Here is a 20,484-nt window from a genome sequence, read left to right on the forward strand (position 1 = left end):
AGATAATATGTGGTTCAGGCATAGCAACAAAGTAAAGGGGGAGAGGGAGGGGGGCACACAAACATCAGGGCAACAAATGGAAGGGGGAAGGGGTGGGGGGGTTGACTCGGAAGAGGAGAAAGAGGGAAGAGGAGAAAGAGGTCCAGTGAGAGACGGAAAGGTGATGGGTCTGATACGTGTACGACAAGCCTCGGGAATCCTGGCTGGTTAGAGATTTAGACGGAGGTGGAGGACATCACCCCTAGGTAGGCGTCCATGGCTCGATAAGCAACCCATGGCATCCAGGTTTACCTGAAGATTTCCTCAGTGTTTCGGAACGTGGAAGTCATGTCCTCCATCAGGTAAAGCTTGTTAATCTTGGAGAACCATAGAGAGAGACTGGGACAACAAGTTTGTTTCCATAACAATGGGATGCACAATCGGGCTGCATTAAGGAGGTGCCTAGTCAGAGACTTCTTGTATTTTGCAATGGACATGTCATTCAAGTGTAACAGACAGGCCAAGGGATCGTCCGTCCGATCCGCCATTACCAGGCCCTTTAGGATTCCGGTCACCCCACTCCAGAAAGGCAGCAGCTTAGGGCAGGACCAGAATGTGTGTAACAAAGTACCCGGTGCATTCCGACACCAACACATGGAGGATACTTGGGGAACATGGAATGTAGGACCGTCGGGACTCTGTACCAACAAGATACTATTTTGTACCCGAGTTCTTGGGTCCTGCACGCGATAGAGGAGTGATGCACAAAGTAGAGTATTCGGTCCTTTTGGGTAGGCGTGAGGGTAGTATTCAGCTCCTTTTCCCATTTTGTCAAGAAGGACAGATAAAATTCCGGGGGGTGGGGGGGAGAGAATATCAGCATAGAGTACAGTGCAGATATTGCATGGCGATTGGGCTGTCCCTCTTTACATAGCTGCTAGAAGGGAGTCAGTGGGTCGGAAGAGCTGCTGGGAATTGGGGATAGAGAGCAAGAAATGTCTCAATTGAAGGGTTCCCCAGCAGTCTAACGGAGGGTCCATTAGTTGACCGAGGTCACTGGCTGTTAACCATTGGACGAACGCATATCGCAAATCCGAAACTTATTGGCGTCTCGAAGGCGACAGAATCGGGGGTCGTCCACCCCCGGAGGGAGGGGTCATGTACTGGGGTCATGGGCGACGGGAAAGGGGAGAGGTCGGAGGAGCGAAAGAGCGACCTAACCTGTACAAGCGTGGGTGCGATGGTAGGGTGAAGATGTACCGCAGGAGCCAAAGGTGAGGAGAGCCATGGCAGTCCCTCCATTACGAAGTTGGCATCTTCCCCCTCCATGCTGACCCATTGCTTGGTCTGCCGGTGGTAACACCAGTCCAGAACACGTGCGAGTACGGTCGCTTTGTGGTATTTGGCCATGTCCGGAAGTCCTATGCCCCCCCTGTTCTTGGGAAGAGTAACGGTTGGGAAGAGTAACAGTGTCATACCGGATTCTAAATGGAGCCTGGGACCACAGAAAAGCAGTAAACATTTGGCGCAGGCGGCAAAAAAATATCGGGGGGATAGGGAGGGCCTGAAACAGGTATAGTATCCTCGGAAGGATTGTCATTTTGATGGCATTGCACCGGCCAAACCAAGATTGTGATAAGGAGTGCCAGGATAGGAGGTCCTGTCTGGTCTTCTGCAGCAATGGGGCAAAGTTAAGGTCGTATAGTCGGGTGCAGTCCGCAGCTACATAGGAGCCCAGATACTTCAGGGCGTCGGTCGACCAGGCAAAGGGGAGAGACGACTGTAAGTACTCCAGCTCCGCCCGTGGGAGGGAGACATTGAGGGTCGCAGACTTGGAGAAATTGATTTTTAAATTTGAGAGGGAAGAGTAAGACTCTAGTTCACGCAGAAGGGTGGGGAGGGAGGTACCGGGGTCCTTTTCAATAGGCCGTGGAAGTAAGGTAGGGAACGTATGCGACATAGAAAGGGTTCCAGGGTGAGGACAAAAATGAGCGGGGAGAGAGGGCATCCCATGCCTCGTACCATTGGAGATGGGAAAGAAATCTGATCGGGTCTCATTCACACGGATAGCAGCCGACGGGGGTGAGTAGAGCGCAGAGATCCATTGCAGCATGCCGGGGCCCAAGCCTATGTGGTGCAGGGTGGCCCGAAGAAAGCGCCACTCCACCCTGTCAAATGCCTTCTCTGCATCTGTGGACAACAACATTAAGGGTGACAGGGTGGAGCGGGCGTGGTGGATTGCATTAATCACTCTGGTAGTGTTGTCCCTCGGCTCCCGTCCCAGAACAAAACCCACCTGATCCAAGTGTACGAGGTCAGGGTTGTGAGGAAGTAGTCTATTGGCCAATATCTTAGCGAAGAGCTTCAGGTCAAGGTTGAGAAGGGCTATCCGGCGGTAGCTGCCGCACTGCGACGGGTCCTTGTCAGGTTTGGGTATGACCGCTATGTGGGCTCGTAAGGTGTCCCCTGGAAGGGAAGAGCCCGAGATGATGGAATTGAACGTGGTCAGGAAGTGAGGGGAGAGAAGGTGAGCGAAGGTCCTGTAGTATGGTAAGGTATAGCCTTACCCGTTTTAGCCTGTGAGTGCAAGGTCGTAATCCGCTGAAGAGATCGGGGCCTCAAGCTGAGCGGGCATCTGGGACTCGCTGATGTATCGGGAGAAGGTTGTGTCATCCCTGGAGGGTGGAGGCCTATCTGTCTCTGTGTGAAGGTTATAGAGTGAGCTATAGAAGGACAGGAATTCTTGGGCCATGGCTGCAGAGGATGTCAGTCTAACTCCTGTGTTGGACGTGAGGTATAAACGTCGTGGAGCGAGGGCCCCGTAAGGCCGATGCTGGGTCCTACCCGGCTTGTTGGAAAGCTCGTACATGGTATGGCGGCCCTGTAAGAGACTCTGACGCACGTTGGATAGGAGAAGCTCATTGAGTTCTGTTCTGAGCAGGCTTAACTTCTGAAGGTGTGTAGCCGCAAAAGATTTTTTATGCGCCGCCTCCAGAGTGTGGAGTTTTTAGCGAAAAGCTGGGCCACCCTAGCAGACTTCTCCCTTTTCCTGCGGGCGCCATGCCTGATCAAAATGCCCCTCACGACACACTTATGCGCCTCCTACACCAACGGGGGTGCCATGGTGGAGGAGCAATTGTCGGAGAAGTAGGATGAGATCGTGGATTCTAACTCTGATCTAATCACCGGGTCTTGCAACAGTGAGTCGTTCAGACGCCACGAGGGGCTTCTAGGAGCATAAGGGATCAATTCCAGCTCCATTTGCACCAAAGCATGGTCGGACAGAAAAAAATAATCCAATCGGGAGTATGTGTTGTGAACAGAGGAATAGAACGTGTAGTCACGGGTCTGCGGGTGTAGGAAGCGCCACACATCTGTTAGTTGGAGGAGGTGAAGTTCTGATTTCAGTTTTTTAAGGCCTGAGTATGAGAGGTGGGAGGCTGCTCTAGATGCAATTAGTAGAGGATCGAGGCTAAAATTAAACCCCCCCCCCCAACGACCAACAGACCCTCCTCGAATTCAAGTAAGAGCGGGAGTACACATTGGAGGAAGGAGATGTGGTCCGAGTTGGGAAGGTATAAATTAACCAGTGTAACTAGTTTATCTCCCACCAAACCTTTCACAAATATGAATCTACCCTCCGGGTCAGATTTGAGGTCCCTGAAGGTCCACGCCACCAATCTGGACAGTAAGACACTGACACCCCTGGACCTGGCAATGGGAGACGGGCAGTGGTAAGATATCGGGAAGTCTCTGTTCTGTAGTTTCGGGACTTTGTCAATTTTAAAGTGGGTCTCCTGGAGGAAACCCACGTGAGAACCCTTTTTCTTCAGGACCACCAAGAGCCTGGATCTCTTCTCAGGGACGCTAAGTCCTCTAAGATTGAAGGTGGTTAAGCGTAACGGATCCATCCAACCCGTAGTAGGGGAGGCCAGGCTCCCAGGTATAGAAGGGAAGGGAGAGAGGGGAGTAAAAGAGAAGGTAAAAGTGATGGAGCAGCAGAAGTGTTATCAGTGATTGATGGCCCTAAAATGATTGCTCTCACTGCGACGTTCGCGGCGATATGTAACATGTGTAGCGCAATTGTAATTTTTGCGTGCTGGGGCACCGGACGTGTATTTACGTTTATAGGCGCGTAAACGTGGGGGATTTAAACATTTTGGGGGTTTTTTTTCACCTTTTTTTTATATGTGACTTTTATTTTTATTTTATTTTTTTATGTTACTTTTATTTTTTTTTATTTATATTTACTTTTTTGCACTTATTGTTATTGCTATTATATAGGGGGATAACAATCCCCCCTATATAATAGCAAAGGCACACTGACAGGTCCTCCTTTATGGAGACATTAGGGGTCTCTAGGACCCCTAATGTCACCTGTGGACCCCAAAAGAAGCTGATGAAGCAGAGGGGGGACGGACGCGAACGAGCACAGATAGACGATCGGTGGGCTATGGAGCCGCTAATCGCCTATATGTGAAACACCCGGTGTCGGGTCTTTTCTGCCCGTGCGTGCCCGCTAGGGGGCGCGTGTGAGCAGAAAAAAAATTGCCGTCTGGAGACGGCAACCCGCAAATGCTGCAGTGCCGTCGTCCGTTTTTTTACTACGGGCGGACGGCGAGTGGTTAAACAAATATATATAGATAATAATTATTCTCAAATTTTTCAAGCTAACTTTCTAGAAAAGAGAGGAGTGTTGATAGCATTTCATAAAAATACACCATTCTTTTGTTATTTGGAGATAGCTGATCCAGCAAGGAGATACTTAATTTTAAGAGGCAATATTTTGGATACTATAGTAACGTTTGCTACATATTACGCTCCGAACACTAGACAAACACGTTTTTAGGAGTAGTTGAAAAGCATTCACAAGGCACTTTGTTGATGATGGGAGACTCCAATCTGGTGTTGGATAGTAAATTGGATAGATTGCAATCCCGACCGGTACTTTCCAATTCTATTCACTCCACTCTTTTTCGCACAATGTTATTTGAACAAAATTTGTTTGATATTTGGAGGGAAAAAACCCTACAACTCGAGATTATACTCATTGCTCTTGTCCTCCCAAAAGTTCCTCTCGTATAGACCACATTTTCACACACCCTCATTTTTTATCTTCAATTATCAGGGCACGTATTCTCTCAATAAGTTGGTCAGACCTCTCTCCTCTTTTGATAAATTGTGCCTCCTTCTCCCCTATTTCTCCTAAATTTAATTGGAGATTGAATGATTCTCTCCTTACTTTTACCGGATCTGCACAACAGATACAAATATCTCTTTCCTCCTCCCAGGGAAAATTAAGGTTCGGTTTCATCCCCCATATCCCTGTGGGAAACCCACAAGTTAGTTATGCGAGGAGAGCTTATCGGTCTGGCCTCAAGAAGGAAGAGAGAGAGAGAAATAAGATTTTTGACCTAAGTTGAAGAGTTTGGAGTCTGAATGGAGAATCAATCTTAGGGCATCTATCAGAAAGGTTAAAACAGAGATTAATCTTTTACTAAACGATGAGGCTGAGAAACAGATCCGATGGTCTAAACGCATGTTTTATGCATGCGCAAATAAATTTGGGTCAATGATGGCAAATATGTTGAAAGCAAAACCAAGGACGCCAAATCCAATTAGACTTCGTTTGTCGGATGGTTCAATTACAGCTAACCCTGCTACTATTGTTTCCAGATGTACTTCTTTTCTTCCTCGGATATATGGTAAAACTTCTGGGTTTCAATCTCATTTTTGCAAATCGAGTATTGTAAAAAGTGTTATTACCTTCTCTAACCGAACATATGATATCTATAATGGATGCAGACATCACGATTTCTGAAATAATACAATCTATTAGTTCTCTGAAGACACATAGACACCAGGCCCTGATGGGTTTTCAGCTTTATATTAAAAAAAGATTTAAAATAGTTTGGCACCCCACTTAGCGGCACAATTTCATCACTTGAAAGAAGGTTCTGGACTTCATCCTTCCTCTCTTTTAGCCCACATAGTGATGATCCCGAAAGCGAGGAAGGATAGTTTAGACCAGTGGTTCTCAACCTGTGTAACCTCAGGACCCACATTTGTCCTCGGTCATTGAGTCGCGCCCCAAGTCGCACTGCAATGAAACGCACGCATTAGGAACCGCGCGTTCCGGTGTACTAACTGTGGGTTGGGAGGTGCATTTGGGGTACCATTAAAATGAATGGCAATGCAACACACCTCCCACACCAAAATGCACGGTAGGTGCGACTGCATGGTACAGTGTGTTAATGGCACTGTGCTAGTGTAAACGGGCCCTCAAAAACACTGACATGCATGCACAACCACAGACCCATTCTCACACACATCCCCACCCAGCCTCCCTACCTTACAAGAACTGGATTGGATCCTCAGTCTGGGGTCCAGTGTGGGCTGCTGTGTTGTGATGGAGCTCCATCCATATGTTCATTGCTTGTACAGCTCCCTTGTGTGCCTTGAGGTGCCGGGAGCCAGAATGCGACGTCACTCCGGTGCAGGCACTTCTACAGGGCACGTAAGGGAGCTGTAAGCAATGCATGTATGTATGGAGCTCCCTCGCAGCCAAAGCCCCATCCCAACTCAAGCTTACACTCAGCGCCGGGCAGCAGATTTTGAATGGTTGCTTGGCACAAGAACTGACAGTGCTGTGCTAGGGGGAGGCAGAGGAACCTCTCACCCAGAAAAGTAGAAGGCATGGGGCGACCCACTGCACACAGGGTCGCGATCCACTTTTGGGTCACGACCCACCAGTTGAGAACCAAGGGTTTAGACCCTCATAATTACAGACCAATTTCTTTTATTGAATGTAGACATTAAATTACTTTCAAAAATATTAGCCACGCGTATAAATCAATTTTAGCCCATTCTTATTGTAGACAAGCACCAGATAACGCACGTAAAATTATACATCTAATACACTATATGCATATTTCAAAAATTTCGGTCATGTTAATATCTCTAGATTTGCACAAAGCGCTTGATTCTATTCCGTGGGATTATTTATTTATATATTTTGAACAAATGGGGATTCCCCAATAGTTTTTTGGCTTGGTTACAGAATTTATACTGGGGTTCTTCTGCCTCGGTTCGATACCTTCATGATATTTCGCCCCCATTTTGGGAGGAACTCGTCAGGGGTGCCCCCTGTCTCCACTTCTGTTTGTCCTAGCTATGGAACCTTTAGCTTGTCTTATCCGTAATAACGGAGACATAAAGGGAGTAGGTAAGAGGCCTATAGAATACAAACTCTATGTTTGCTGATAATATAATACTAACATTAACCAATCCACATATTTCTCTTCCTAACCTTTTTCATGATTTTAAAGTCCTTTTGATATTTCAAAAAATTATCAATCTCTATATAAAGTTAATTATATTCCCTTGTTTAGACAATTGAAGGAATTGATACAGGCTTGGACGAGGCACAAACTATCATGGATAGGGAAAATGAATGCAATTAAAATGTCAATATTACCAAAATTACTATATCTATTTCGTACTGTACCGGTTTGCATCCCAAAAGATATTATCAATTATTTCCATTTTTTTGTTTTGTTTGGAGTAGTAAACGATCTAGGGTTTCTAGATTTACTATAGATGTACATAAGCGACAGGGGGGGCTAGACCTCCCAAATTTTTATAAGTATTATCAGGCAGCTCAGATGGTCCCTTTAGGTAATTTTTATATGACTTTATATCGTCCAATCTGGGTAGACCTAGAATAATATTCATGTCATCCGGTTGCCTTGAGCGCTATTTCTTGGCTAACCAAGTATACGTCCAACAACAATGTGCCCCTTTTTGAAACATATCCTGAAAATATGGGATGGTACGAGATGCTATAGTAAACTTTAGTCTCCCCATTTACCGTTCCTTCCCCTGACGGGTAAACCTTTTATTCCTACCGGGACTGGATTTGCCTGGTGGACCTCCAAAAAAGTATTGTACCTTCATCATTTGATAGAGGACGGTTCTGTTCGTCCATAGACGTACTTTCAGAATAATTTGCAAGCTCCAGCTACTGAATATTTTAGATACCTACAACTTAGACACTGGGTCTCCTCGGTGTTGCCTAGGGACTCATCTCAACGGGAATTGACTACTTTTGAAAATATTTGCTTGAATTGCCATAATACTCCTAAACTTATTTCATTACTCTATTCCCATTTGAATAGATTACCAAGTCCAGATAGTCATAAATATGTACAGAAATGGGAAAAAGATTTGGGTTCCACCAAGCAACCAAGGTTTTGGAATAAAATTTGGAGTTCAGTAGCCACTAGCTCTATTAATATAATTTCGCTGGAAACTGCATTTAAATCTCTGACCAGATGGTATTTGGTGCCCTCCAGGCTGAGCCACCTTCACTCGTCGCACTCTGACCTGTTTTCGAGGATGTGCGTCGAGGGGAGATGTCCATATTTGGTGGACATGCCCAAAATTTAGATTTTGGGCCAAAGTTTTTCAACTAATTTACGATCTTCTTTCAGTTAACATTGAGAGAGATCCTTGGCTGGTCCTATTAAATTTTAAACCGCCCTCTATAACAAACCTACAGCATAAACTGGTAGTATATGTTATGCTGGCAGCTAAACAGACTATCGCCTGTGCCTGGAAGAAGCCATTCGTCCCCTTTAAGGGAGGTTAAAAGAAAAATGGATTTCTTCTTAATGAAAAATTAACTAGTATCCTGCTAGACACTTATACAAAATTTGAGAGGATATGGCAAGGGAGAAGTTCAGTTCACCAAACGTCCGTTCACCAATCTCCCCCCCCCCCCAGTAAAGGTGATAGTAGGGGTCTTTTGGACCCCCAACATCACCTTAAAGAGTACCTGTTAATGCCAATATGCTATCATAGCATATGATATGTGATGGCAATTAAAGTGAAGTTAAAAAAACTTTTAAAAATAATACATTTAAATGTACAAATTTTAAAACATTTGTAAAAGTCCCCCTTGAGCACCCGCGTCGTCACGTAAACACACGTCGGGTGCGCCTATGTACGAAAATAAAGATTGCACTACACATGTTGGGTTTCCTTGCACATGCCAGAGTGAGAGTAATAATTCTAGGGCCAATATTTACACGTATCTCTAAACTGATGACCTGTAGGAGCTTTTAAAACGTTGTCTATGGACTTTTTGGGGTACTGAATTCTGTCGCAGTTTCACGGACGCACAGAATTTTTTACCTGGGCATGTTGGGTATCTAATTACTCATTGTAACCTCTTCTTTTAAATGTTACCAAAAAATGGTTTTAGATAGTGTTTTGGGGTACTAAATTTAGCTGCAAAAGTGCATTTTTGACTAAACTTTTGGGTTTGATAAGTTAGGCTAATGTCGTGCAACATAAAAATTTGCCTCTGCCACCATTTTATTCTATAGGGTCTTGGCTTTCAGAAAATATATAATGCTTGGGAGTTTTAAAGGAGAACTATGGGGTTAGGGCTTTTCCCCATAGTTCTCCGAAGGGTAACGGGAGGACACAAACTAGCGTCGTCCTGTTACCCAAAGCTCAGTATACTGAGACGCCGCAGCTGAAACGGATCCCGACAATTATGTCTGGATCGGCCCAGCTGCATGAGTGACAGCTGGCTTTGCCTATCTAGAGGCAGAGCCAGCTGTACCCACCCCCTCCCGTTCCGCCAGTCAGTGCTGGGGAGGGGAGAATCCAGTCACTCCCCTGTCACGGCTCTCTGCAATGACAGGATCGAGAAGTGAGCGAGCGCCGGTATGTGTTCGCTCACTTCCCGATCTACTGAGCCGACCTGTGACCGTTTCATTGTCACAGGTCGGCTCAGATTATGAGGCTGAGTAAAAAGCACTCGCCTCATAATTCTCTAAGTACTTTTCAAGCCTAAAATGTGGATTATAACATGGGTGCAAAAATTACAAAAAAGGGCTAATCTGCCTTTTCTATGTGCACTGGCATTTAGCAAGTAACCTTGGTTGTGATTAAGCTCATCCTTTAGTGGTTCTCCTGGTATATATGTATGACCGTGAAATGGATAATCTGCGCTTCTGGAGAAGAGCCTAAAGTAAAAATATGTATTATTAATTAAGACCTAAAGCAGCTCTAAAAGAGGATGGAAAAATCCTCTCAGCGGTCAAGAAACATATATCAAACCGCTAAAGGTATAAGTGGTATGAAACTTGGTGCTAGCTAGCGTTACAAGGGAGAAAACCAAACACTCACCTTGCTGGGTCTTAGAGTGGAAACGACTGGGTCCAAGTTTGAAAGCGTGATTGCAAGCCCAAGTGCCACTAACCAAAAGCCTTCGATTTAACTCCATTTGGTGAGTACCCACCCAAGAGGGGCTGTTGGACCACCGCTAAGAAATATATACCATGAACAATTATTTTTCCTCTGCACACGTTTTCTACCGTTTTTTCTCATTGAACACTGTACTCCAATGTTTTTATAATAATTTTTTTGTGTGGATCGTTCATATATCGTTACATATTAGATGGTTTTTACACAGTGGTTAAATTCCTTTACTGTTTTAATCACTATCTTGTTTTTCACAGTATAATTGAATTTATTAATATTTTTTCTTTTGTTTTATGATCCCATGTAAGATTTCTTTCGAATTGTTCAGTATTGGGTTTTAGGCCAGATCGCTTAAACCCTAATTTCACTTTATTACCTGGTTGCACCAAGTTTCATACCACTTATACCTTTAGCGCTTTGATATGTTTCTTGATATATGTATGACTGATTGACTGCGCAGAACGTGCCGACGGCCCATCGTGCCCTATTTCTCCAAGTGTGCCCTGTGTTTACAAGTATGCCCTTTGTCTCATGATGTGGTCTTGTGTGCCCCGTGTCTCCAAGTGCTTCCTGTTTCTCCAGGTTTGCCCTTGTGTGCCCCTGTATCTTCAAGTGTTCCAATGTGCCCCTTTTAGTCTTCAATTGTGCTGCAATGCATTCGTGTCTTTAAGTGGCCAGTGTGAAAGTGAAGAGAAGGGAGAGAAGACAGAAGAGAGGAAAGAGAGAGACAGGAGAGAAGACAGGGTGAGAGAGGGGAAAAAAACACATTGCTACACAGCCATCTTACCTGCTCAAAGAGCGCCGCAGCCTGATCAACCCGGGACTCAGAAGACGCCCCGCCTCCCACCGAGCAACTGTAGAACTCAAGGCAGTAGGACAGGATGCTGCAGATGCCTCATCGCTCCGAAGTCTCAGAGAGATCAAACCGCCAATTCACAGTGCAGCGGCGGAGCTATCTCTCTGAGGCTACGAAGCTGAGGCAGCTCAGACGGGCACAGTTCCTTGTGGGCGCACAGCTTTTCCAAGCGGCCGCAAGGAACGGTGCCCGTCTGAATGCGTGCTCATGGCCCCGCTTAGCGGTAGCGCCAGCCCTGGGCTCACCAGCGATTTGTAGCTGACTAGATGAGCATGTGTAGTCAAAAGAGAAAACCAGCGGAGAGACATGTGGCTGCGGCAGGCCTATGTGGAAGGATTGCTGATGTAAAATTGGCCTTATACATTATATTTGGTATCTGTAATGTTTTACCTGTATACAAAACTGAAATTCATGAATTTTACATCATCGCAGTTTGTTTATGAATATGTACACTTTTATAAATATAGTTGTTAAAACCATAGGTAATCCTGCATGTGATATTTGCTTTTGTGCTCTCTCTCATGAATGATATAACCCGTATGACAGTTGTAACAGGTGAGCCATGATTGGGCAGTGTCATCATGACTTTGCCCAATCATGGCTCTCACAGTTCTCTGTGCCTGATTGGGCAAAGTAGGTCAGGTGCAAGACTTTAGCCAATCAGGGCTCACGAGGCACAGTACCTTGTGCTGGGCGTTCAGCGGGGCGAACAGCCACACAAACTGCCGATGTTCAGCTTGAACATCATGCCCATCACTAGCCAGAAAGTGGTTAAGGAGACTATTAGACCCCTAATGTCACCTTAGCTTGATCAGCTTCAATGGGCTGCAATCAGCTTCTTCCCCAGCCTCTTTACCCAGTGTAGAGGACAGCAAGGCTGGGTGGTTGAAGGCTGATATATTTCGCTACTCTTTGGGCTGTGGTTCCCTTAAGGGGCACCAGAGGGTTAACCTTCCTGACCCAGGAAGCAATTGAAAAGGTCAGCAACTCCAGAGAGGAGTGTGGGAGTTGAGGAGAGGGGAATCTGCTGTGGCTAGTGAGAGAGAAGCCTGCTGGGTTGCTGTGCTACTGTGCTGCAGGACTAATATTCCTGGGAAGGGATTTCCCCAAGTTTGGGACTTGTACAACAAGTCGGTGAGACACATTTATGTTTCGTTATCTGTGCAAAAGATTTGGACTTTTACTTTGCTGAACATAAGCGTATATTTGTGTTTACCGTTTTTTGGCTGCCCTGCAAGAAGAAAAAAAAATCGAAAGTGAATAAATCGTTGGTTTCGGGTTTTCATTCAGCAGGGAGAAGTCTATTAGATGTCCGATGTCACCTATTGGCCCTATTAAAGCTGGTGTACTTTATAAGCTTCTTCTCTGGCCACTGCAGCCAGAGAAATGACTGCGTGAAACTGGAAGTGACGTAACCCTCGTTGCTTCCGGTTTCAGTAAATGGGGAGGAGATCAGACAGCGAACGGCGTTTATTTACATACGTCAGTACTAAGTTGGTTAAGCTGATAATATGCCTTCTCTTTTTAAAGAGACTATATCTTTTTTTTATTTTACATACTTTATGTTTGAGACTAAACATAAAAAATGTTTCGTCTTCGTTCTTTTGAGAAATTTTGCATTTGAACATGCCATGTTATCTCATGCTGCCAGCAGATAGAGCTCTAGTCCCTGATGTCCACAAATTTACTGAGGGTCATTACTTTTGTACTATAAAGCAAGCTTAAAGAGGAACTTTACCCATACCTTTTGAAATTACAAGAAATGCACCTTTAGAAATGTTTAGTAATGACAATATACAACCAGATACTTATAGATAATAGTAAGACTTTTTATTCTTTGCATACCTTATTTTCCTTTTCCTCCCCAGTCTTCCCACAGTGGCCACCATTCAGATAAGGATGGGGAGTGGAGGGTTTGTGATTTAACCATGTTTCATGTTATACCCTAAATATGGGTGCAACATGAAACATGGTCAGAAACGAGCACTTAGCCTTTAATGTTGTCCGCTACTGTTTAGAAAGAAGAAAACCTTGACCACTTGTTTTATTTTAGGTATAGCTGGTGGTCTTACAAATCTTTCAAAGATGCCCGCTTGTAATGTCATGCTCCTGGGGGCACAGAGGAAAACACTATCGGGATTCTCCAGCACCACTGTTCTACCGCATACTGGTTATATCTATCACAGTGACATTGTACAGTCTTTACCATCAGTAAGTACAGCTACTTTGCACCTAACAAGTAACAAATGTTCATCTTGTTTACTACTTCTATTTACTTTTTTTTAGGACTTGCATCGGAAAGCAGCTCGATTGGTATCTGCCAAATGCACCTTGGCTGCTCGAGTAGACAGTTTCCATGAGAGTTCTGAGGGAAAGGTCAGCCTTTAATATGTTTGATATAATTCTATTATATTTTCTTTGCAATAAGGTTTTTATTGAAAACATTTTCATATTAAACACAGACACAAAAAGGGAAACACCAAGAAATGTTAGGGCGAAGGCAAAAGCCCCAGCCAACAATAATATAACAGTGCACAGTGTGTGTCAAGAGCAATTTGGTCAGCTCAAGTAACACAGACGTAAATAATAGGATAATGGGGAAAACGGCAACACACAAAAGACGGAACAAGAGGGAAGTTAGACAAACAACACAAAGCTGCCGGTCTCTCCACCCCTCGACACTACTGGAACAAAATGTGAGTGATCAGAGGAGCAGGGCGACCTGGTCAAAGCCCTATGGAAAAAAGGCAGCGATCCACGGGTCGTAGACAGTGGAGTACTTAACCAGGGTGTTCGCCTGGGACGCCGTGAGTTTCTCAAAAAACATAACCTGTGACATTAAATCAAAAAACATCTTAAGGGAGAGTGAGGGTGACTTCCAAGATCTCACCACCTTCCTGGCTGCAGTAAAAAGAGCAATATGAGGGCTTTGCGATAGGGTGAACCCAAATAGCACACGTATTTTAGCAAATATCTTAGACCAAAAGCGGGTTAATAATGGACAGTCCCACCAGATGTGCATAAAAATGCCTTCTGCAGAACAACCCCTGAAACAGGAAGAGGGGTAGGAGGAAAGGACTTTAGAGAACAGCTGGGGAACCAGGTACCGCCAATGTTATTATATTTTAAGATAATATATTGTAGCACACCCCCTAAGGAGCCGCATAGAATATATTGGTCCTCTGTCGTACCTCTGTGATAGACCTCCTTTCTTGGACTTACAGCACACCTTGTGAGGTTTATACATTTTAGTAATTAAAGATTTCAGAATATAGAGGGGATTTAACAAAAATACAGCATCTACTATATTCATATATAATAAATACACCGTTATTACTTGGGTACAATGCAGCTTTGACTGACTTGAGTAATATACCCCACTGTACTGCGCTGTATCTAAAATATGATACCACACCAAATATAGCATTGAATGAACTGCAACTCAGTCCCAAAATTTCCAGTTCCACCCCCTACTGGCCAGTAGAGATAGAGTCCCAGGCTAGCCAACATTGGGGCCCAAACTCTATTGATTCAGCAAACTGAAGCACAGTAATGTTATGGCCAATGGCCGCTCACCCGTCCTGATGCTGAGTTGGTAGTTGGCCAGCGAGGGGACAGGGGTCCCTGCCTCCTCCAGCTGACTTGCCTTTATCCACCATTTTCTGTTTGAAGACTGGATGCCATAGATGTCTACCTCACGAGGATAGTGGTGCAGTCCTCCAGGTCGGCCGCACGCTGTGTCCCGGTATCAGTTTCAGTGCTAATCCCGGCCTCCAGTCGTTTCTCCATCCCATGGCTCTCTCCCTTGCTGATTTGAAGTAAGTCTCTCCCTCAATCTGAAGCGGCAATCTCCAGAGAAGGATACACAGAGTTCTCCCTTGCCAGATATCTCTCGCAAGGTAGTATTTGATATTCAGCACCATTGGATCTGGCCTCTTCTGGTATCTCAGCCAGCAGTCCTGTTAAATGTGTCTGCTCACTCGGTCCCGACTAAGCGTGCATTCTCCACACCGTGCCAGCCCACTTCGCCACTCCTCCCCGCAGCCTTCTGGGAGTTGAAGTCCAGTTACCTCAGTTCAGTACAGTCATTCCTAGGCTGTAGACTACAGTCCCCACAATCCCCCACAGCGAGAATCCCGGGCAGCAGCCATTTACACTTAAAAGAGGGAGAATGCTGCACCAGCATAATGGCTGCACCTGGGCTATACTATCATAAGTCATTCCCCTAATTTGTATATTATCAGTTTGCTACTTTTATTGTTTAACCCTTTAATGACGGAAGGTCAAACAAACCTTAATGCCAGATCCCAGTTTTGTAACTTTGGCATGTTCATATATGTACAACTACTTAGTGTATGCATGTAAATTATACCTTGTTTGTGCCTTTTTTGTGTGAACATTCCTCTCATCTAGCAAGGAAAGAAATATACAATGGAAGGAACTTCTCAAAACTGGAACAGACAAAACCCGGAACAGTTGCTCCTAGTAACCAATCAGCTTCTCTCTTCAGTTTTAACAGTAAGGCTTTGAAAATGAAACATAAAAGCTATTTGGTTGCCATGCACAGCTGCTCCAGATTTTCTTCTCTCACTCTCGCGCCTGGTAACATGGTACCATGGCTGGGGTGAGAAGGAATGCCCTGCAGTAAGATAATATTGTTAACATGGCTGGGTGAGGAGGAATGATCTGCAGATTTTAAGACATGATCCAATGTAGCAGTGCTAGAGCGGAACTCCTGTACCCAGAGCAATGTGGGACCTACCCAGAGGAGTCCCACCCAATCTCTACTCCCTCCATTTCTGTTTCCCCCCGATCTCTGCCACCCGTATTTTACCTTTCTCAGAGGGGGCTGCATGGCGCCACTGTCGGGGTGCATCCTCCTGCCTCCTTCCTTTGCTGTTCCTGGGGCTTTGTCTCAGTGTCCGAGTTTCAGGAGGAGAAGATATGCAAACTGGCACTGTAAACAGATGCAGCAAGGTCCCCAGAAGGCTGCCGGGAGGTCCCCAGCAAGCCTGGGACCTTATGGCAGCCAAATCTAGGTAAAAATTTAAAGCGTCGGTATCTGCCTTTAGTATTGGGGCATTTTTACGAGTAACAGCATTCGTGAAAATGCCCAATATCGGTACCAATACTGGTATCGGTGCATCCCTACTTATAAGCATAAACAACTTTATGCTTCTCAGATCACCTTTTCCTATGTTTGGTTGTTCCTGGTCTTTTACATGTGTTTAGCTGCGTAAAACCAGGCTAAATAGACCTGGGACACAGAAATTTCTAGTTTGGGCAAACACTTCTAGACTTAATGCACTTAGATGCTGCTGGATGTCTAGGTGTGCATTCACTCATAGAAAAGCATTATGAGTCCAGGTTCATTTAGAAATTGCCTCAAAACCCACCTAGACTCATGGTTTTTTCAATGTAGTGTTCAGTATATTTGCACTTTATTTCTTACCTTTGTAGATGCGTCTATGCAGCAGGCACTTGCAAGCTTCTTTCTCAATTCAGAGTGGCAGCAAACGCTGGCAGTCCTAATGAGCTTCCACTCATTAACATACTATGCTTCCAAATCTTTAACCCTTTTTTAGGACAGACAGTGTTCAGATCTAGTTTACAAACAATAATGAGATCTACCAATGATAGTGTTAATTATGTTAACATTAACCTCCCCACCTCACTTGCATTCCATAGCAAAACTCAATATAGATACTTTTCTTTCCCAATTGAGCATTCCATTTGCAAAAGAAAAAACATTTTTATTATAGTTGGTAACATAACATGCATGTAACAATTAAATAGGTGTTATCCCAATTTTGCTTCAAAAGTGAAAATACACTTTAAAGTAACTTTTTACCTTTTTACATTTCTATATGCTCACTCTTCTATATTATTGGTATTGTAACAAGTAGAGAGATTTGAAGGTTAGCACCTAGAAAGATCTGTGTATTTGACTTGCTTAGCATCTCTGCCTAAAGCTGCCCACACACCTTACAATTTATCTGCAGATTTTCTGTGGTCAGATGGAAACGGCGCAACAGATTCCTCCATCTACACTTAACTGAGTGGATGGAGTAATCTCCACCCGAGCCAATCTGTTGCACTTTTTCCATCTGACCACAGAAAATCTGCAGATAAATTGTAAGGTGTATGGGCACCTTAAAGCAATCCTGCCGGGTAATGGAAAATCCTTAAGGCAAGGCTTCTGCAATAGAATAATTATTATACTTGCCACACAGGTGGCCCATGTCTCCTACTTTCCCTTTGTTCCAGCTCAGAAGACTTTCCGTCTTCTCAGCATTGGACTCTTCTCGGAGTGTTGGATTTCTGTGTTCCCCCGCCACACACTGGTTCCTTCCTCAGACCACTACAGGCAATCACCCTTCTTGACTGCCAGAGTAATGAAGAGGGATCCAAGGATTCCAAACAGTCCTCTGCATCTGAAGGAAGTGTCACTGGGGTACCCTGCGGAATCCTGTTTTGATTGGCAGGGAGGGCGAGGGTTATTAGTGCCGACAATGATGACCTTCTCCCTCAGCGTAATTCAGAATGCTACAGCAGTAATTACAATGCTGCATTGAAAAAGTGTTGGCAGCCTGCAGGTGGAAGGGAGAATTGCTGGCATGATTACAAGTTGTTTGTATATGTTAATGCATATTCAATTATTTCTTTAGTGCAGTGTATCTTGTTTACAAGGTGTTTTATCCTGTGGTTTTTGGTTATTCTTTTTAAATTTGGGTATAGTTGTACTTCAAGTTTTATATGTATGTGAAAGCAATCAGTTCATATTCATTGTGCACTTTGTGTTTAGAAGCACCGCACAATGATGGGAGGTTATCAAAACTGGAGCACACAAAATCTGCAGCAGCTGGGCATGGTAACCAATCGCTTTCTGGCTTTCATTTTCAAAGCTTAACTGAATAAACAGAAGAGAGAGAAGATGATTGGTTACTATGGGCAACTTCTCTAGATTTTCACTGCTACAGTATTGATAAATTTCCCCCTCCATGTCTTGAGTGTTCGTGATTCAGTGAAAATGTATGGTTGGCTCACACAGTAAAGTCTTGTGGAAAACTGTGGGGCAATGACAGTAAGCAAACCCTTTCCAAAGCTGTAATTCAACAACGGCTGTCAAGAACCAAGCATGTAAAGTATTTTAAGATAACCTTAACTATGTGTCACAATAAAAAGGTACAACATTGAAAAAAGCCTATATTTAATTTGTAAATAACTTTACAAAGCTCTGTATTAGAATCATAATTATTGTCTCATGTCTTTAAATAATGAAAGTAGGAAAAAATTTACAATTTTTTGGTTTTGTTTATGGATTGTATAAATAATGAAATTATTTTTACCGGACTTTATTAACAAAAGAAGCCTTTTGTCCTAAAAAAAATATGTTTTACTTTATTCTTTTATATGTAATACTTGCATTTGGCGAGTGGAAATGCAGTGCAGGCGAGTGGAAATTCCTGTCAGGCTGACTCGGAGCAGCTGCTCCTGCTGGTCTGTCTCCCTTCCTTTCTGCCGGAGCTCTTCACTGAGCTCCGGGTCGAAAACGAAGACATTAGTAAGGTCTGCAGACCTTACTAATCACACCAGATCACCAGGGATCTGCATGCTCGCCTCCTCCCTGCAGAAAGACAAGCAGGTGAGGGGGCTTCCTTGTATTATTTTACATTGTGTGGGAAAGATTACGCAGGTCTGCGACTAAAAAGCTGTTTGATTATTTTCATTTAATTTCCATGTATTTTGGTGTGCTGAAAACAAATAAAATATGGAAAAAACTCCTAGACGTCATGATTTGCCACAACATGCAAAATTGTCATCAAATATAAAAAAAAATATTAAAAAATGATATATTATGGATTTTTAACCAAATTTAAAGTCCAAATTACTATTAATTAATCCACATAAGTGCATTTAAGATATAAAATGCCAAAAAAACCTTAAAGGGTGTGTCCGAGTTATGTAAAAAAAAAAATAGCACTGTAAATCTGATGGTCAGCAATATATACATAAGCAAGTTTTAAATCTGTTCTAATGGTAGAAGGGGTTAATCTTTCCTGAAGAATCCAGTGGGAGGCAGACACAGGGCAGATAGCAGCAGCTCCGGTCAGTGCAGGGGGCGTGGCCAGCACTGTGACGTCTCGTGTACAGACACAGAGCTGCTCTCTCCTGCATGCCACACTTGTGCACGAATCATCATCATCAGGTTCTAGGGTGTTCACACTTTTTCATCGCAATTCGTGTTGGCTCGTCATTCTTCAACCGTTATGTTATGGCTCCGCGAAAGTGTATTAATTCGCCAGACAGTCTGTTTCATCTGTGGTGAATATACAGTGTTGAAGCAACAGCAGAATATTACAGACTTTGTGAAAAAAGTATACTTTGGACTAAAAATTGGAGATCAAGATAAAGTTTGGGCGCCTCATAAAGTGTGCAAACGGAGTGTTGAGGACCTCCGAAACTGATTCAAGGATAAGAAAAAATCTTTCCGTTATGGGATTCCTATGGTATGGCGAGAGCAAAAGAACCATAGTGATGACTGTTACTTTTGTTCATGCGATGTGAAAGGGTTTAATTCCAAATGGAAGCATTCCATTTCATACCCCAATCTTCACTCAGCAATTTGTCCCATCCCCCATGGCACAGATATACCAGTACCCAAGCCCCCTGCTACCTTGGAAGAGATACCTAGCTCCGATGAAGGTGAAGTCATACCTGAACCAGATGATGAATCAAGTTTTGACTTTGAAGATGATACAAGAACAAAATTGTTTTCTCAGGAGGAGATGAATGATTTGGTAAGAGACTTGAATCTTCCCAAAGATGCCGCTGAGTTACTCGGATCAAGGCTGAAAAGCAGGAATTTATTGTTGCCAGGAGTGTCATCTTCATGGTTCAGACATCGTGAAAAGGAGTTTGTTCCTTACTTCGCCCAGGGAGACAAGTTGGTTTATTGCATCGATGTCGTAGGTCTGATGGGTCAATTTAAATTCCAATATGATTCAGAGCAATGGCGTCTTTTTTAATAGATTCTTCAAAAAGAAGTCTCAAAGCAGTTTTACTCCACAACGGTTTTTACGCTTCCATACCTGTAGGTCATTCCGTACACTTGAAGGAAACCTACGAGAACTTGGAATTGGTTCTTCGTAAACTTAAATATGAAGACCATGGTTGGCAAGTGTGTGGGGACTTGAAGGTCTTGTGCATGCTGCTCTGGCAACAAGCTGGGTATACCAAATACCCTTGTTTTCTGTGTCTATGGGACAGTCGAGACCGACAAAATCACTGGACCAAGAAGAGTTGGCAGCCGAGGATGCTAACAGTCGATGAAAAAAATGTCCTCCGAGAAACTTTGGTACCTTCCCATAAAG

At 44.0% G+C, this 20,484-nt stretch overlaps 1 protein-coding gene across 1 annotated transcript in view; it reads left to right on the forward strand.

The window, feature by feature from the left end:
* PRPF31 (pre-mRNA processing factor 31) overlaps positions 1–20,484 on the forward strand; it is a 74,028-nt gene that overhangs the window by 38,102 nt on the left and 15,442 nt on the right. Inside the window, exons 9-10 of the mRNA XM_018569774.1 lie at positions 13,164–13,321; positions 13,397–13,486. Of these exons, the coding sequence (XP_018425276.1) occupies positions 13,164–13,321; positions 13,397–13,486 (248 nt within the window). The remainder of the gene's footprint in view (positions 1–13,163; positions 13,322–13,396; positions 13,487–20,484) is intronic.

The sequence above is a fragment of the Nanorana parkeri genome, unplaced genomic scaffold, assembly GCF_000935625.1.
Source record: "Nanorana parkeri isolate BGI_ZX_2015 unplaced genomic scaffold, ASM93562v1 scaffold1393, whole genome shotgun sequence".
Taxonomy (NCBI): domain Eukaryota; kingdom Metazoa; phylum Chordata; class Amphibia; order Anura; family Dicroglossidae; genus Nanorana; species Nanorana parkeri.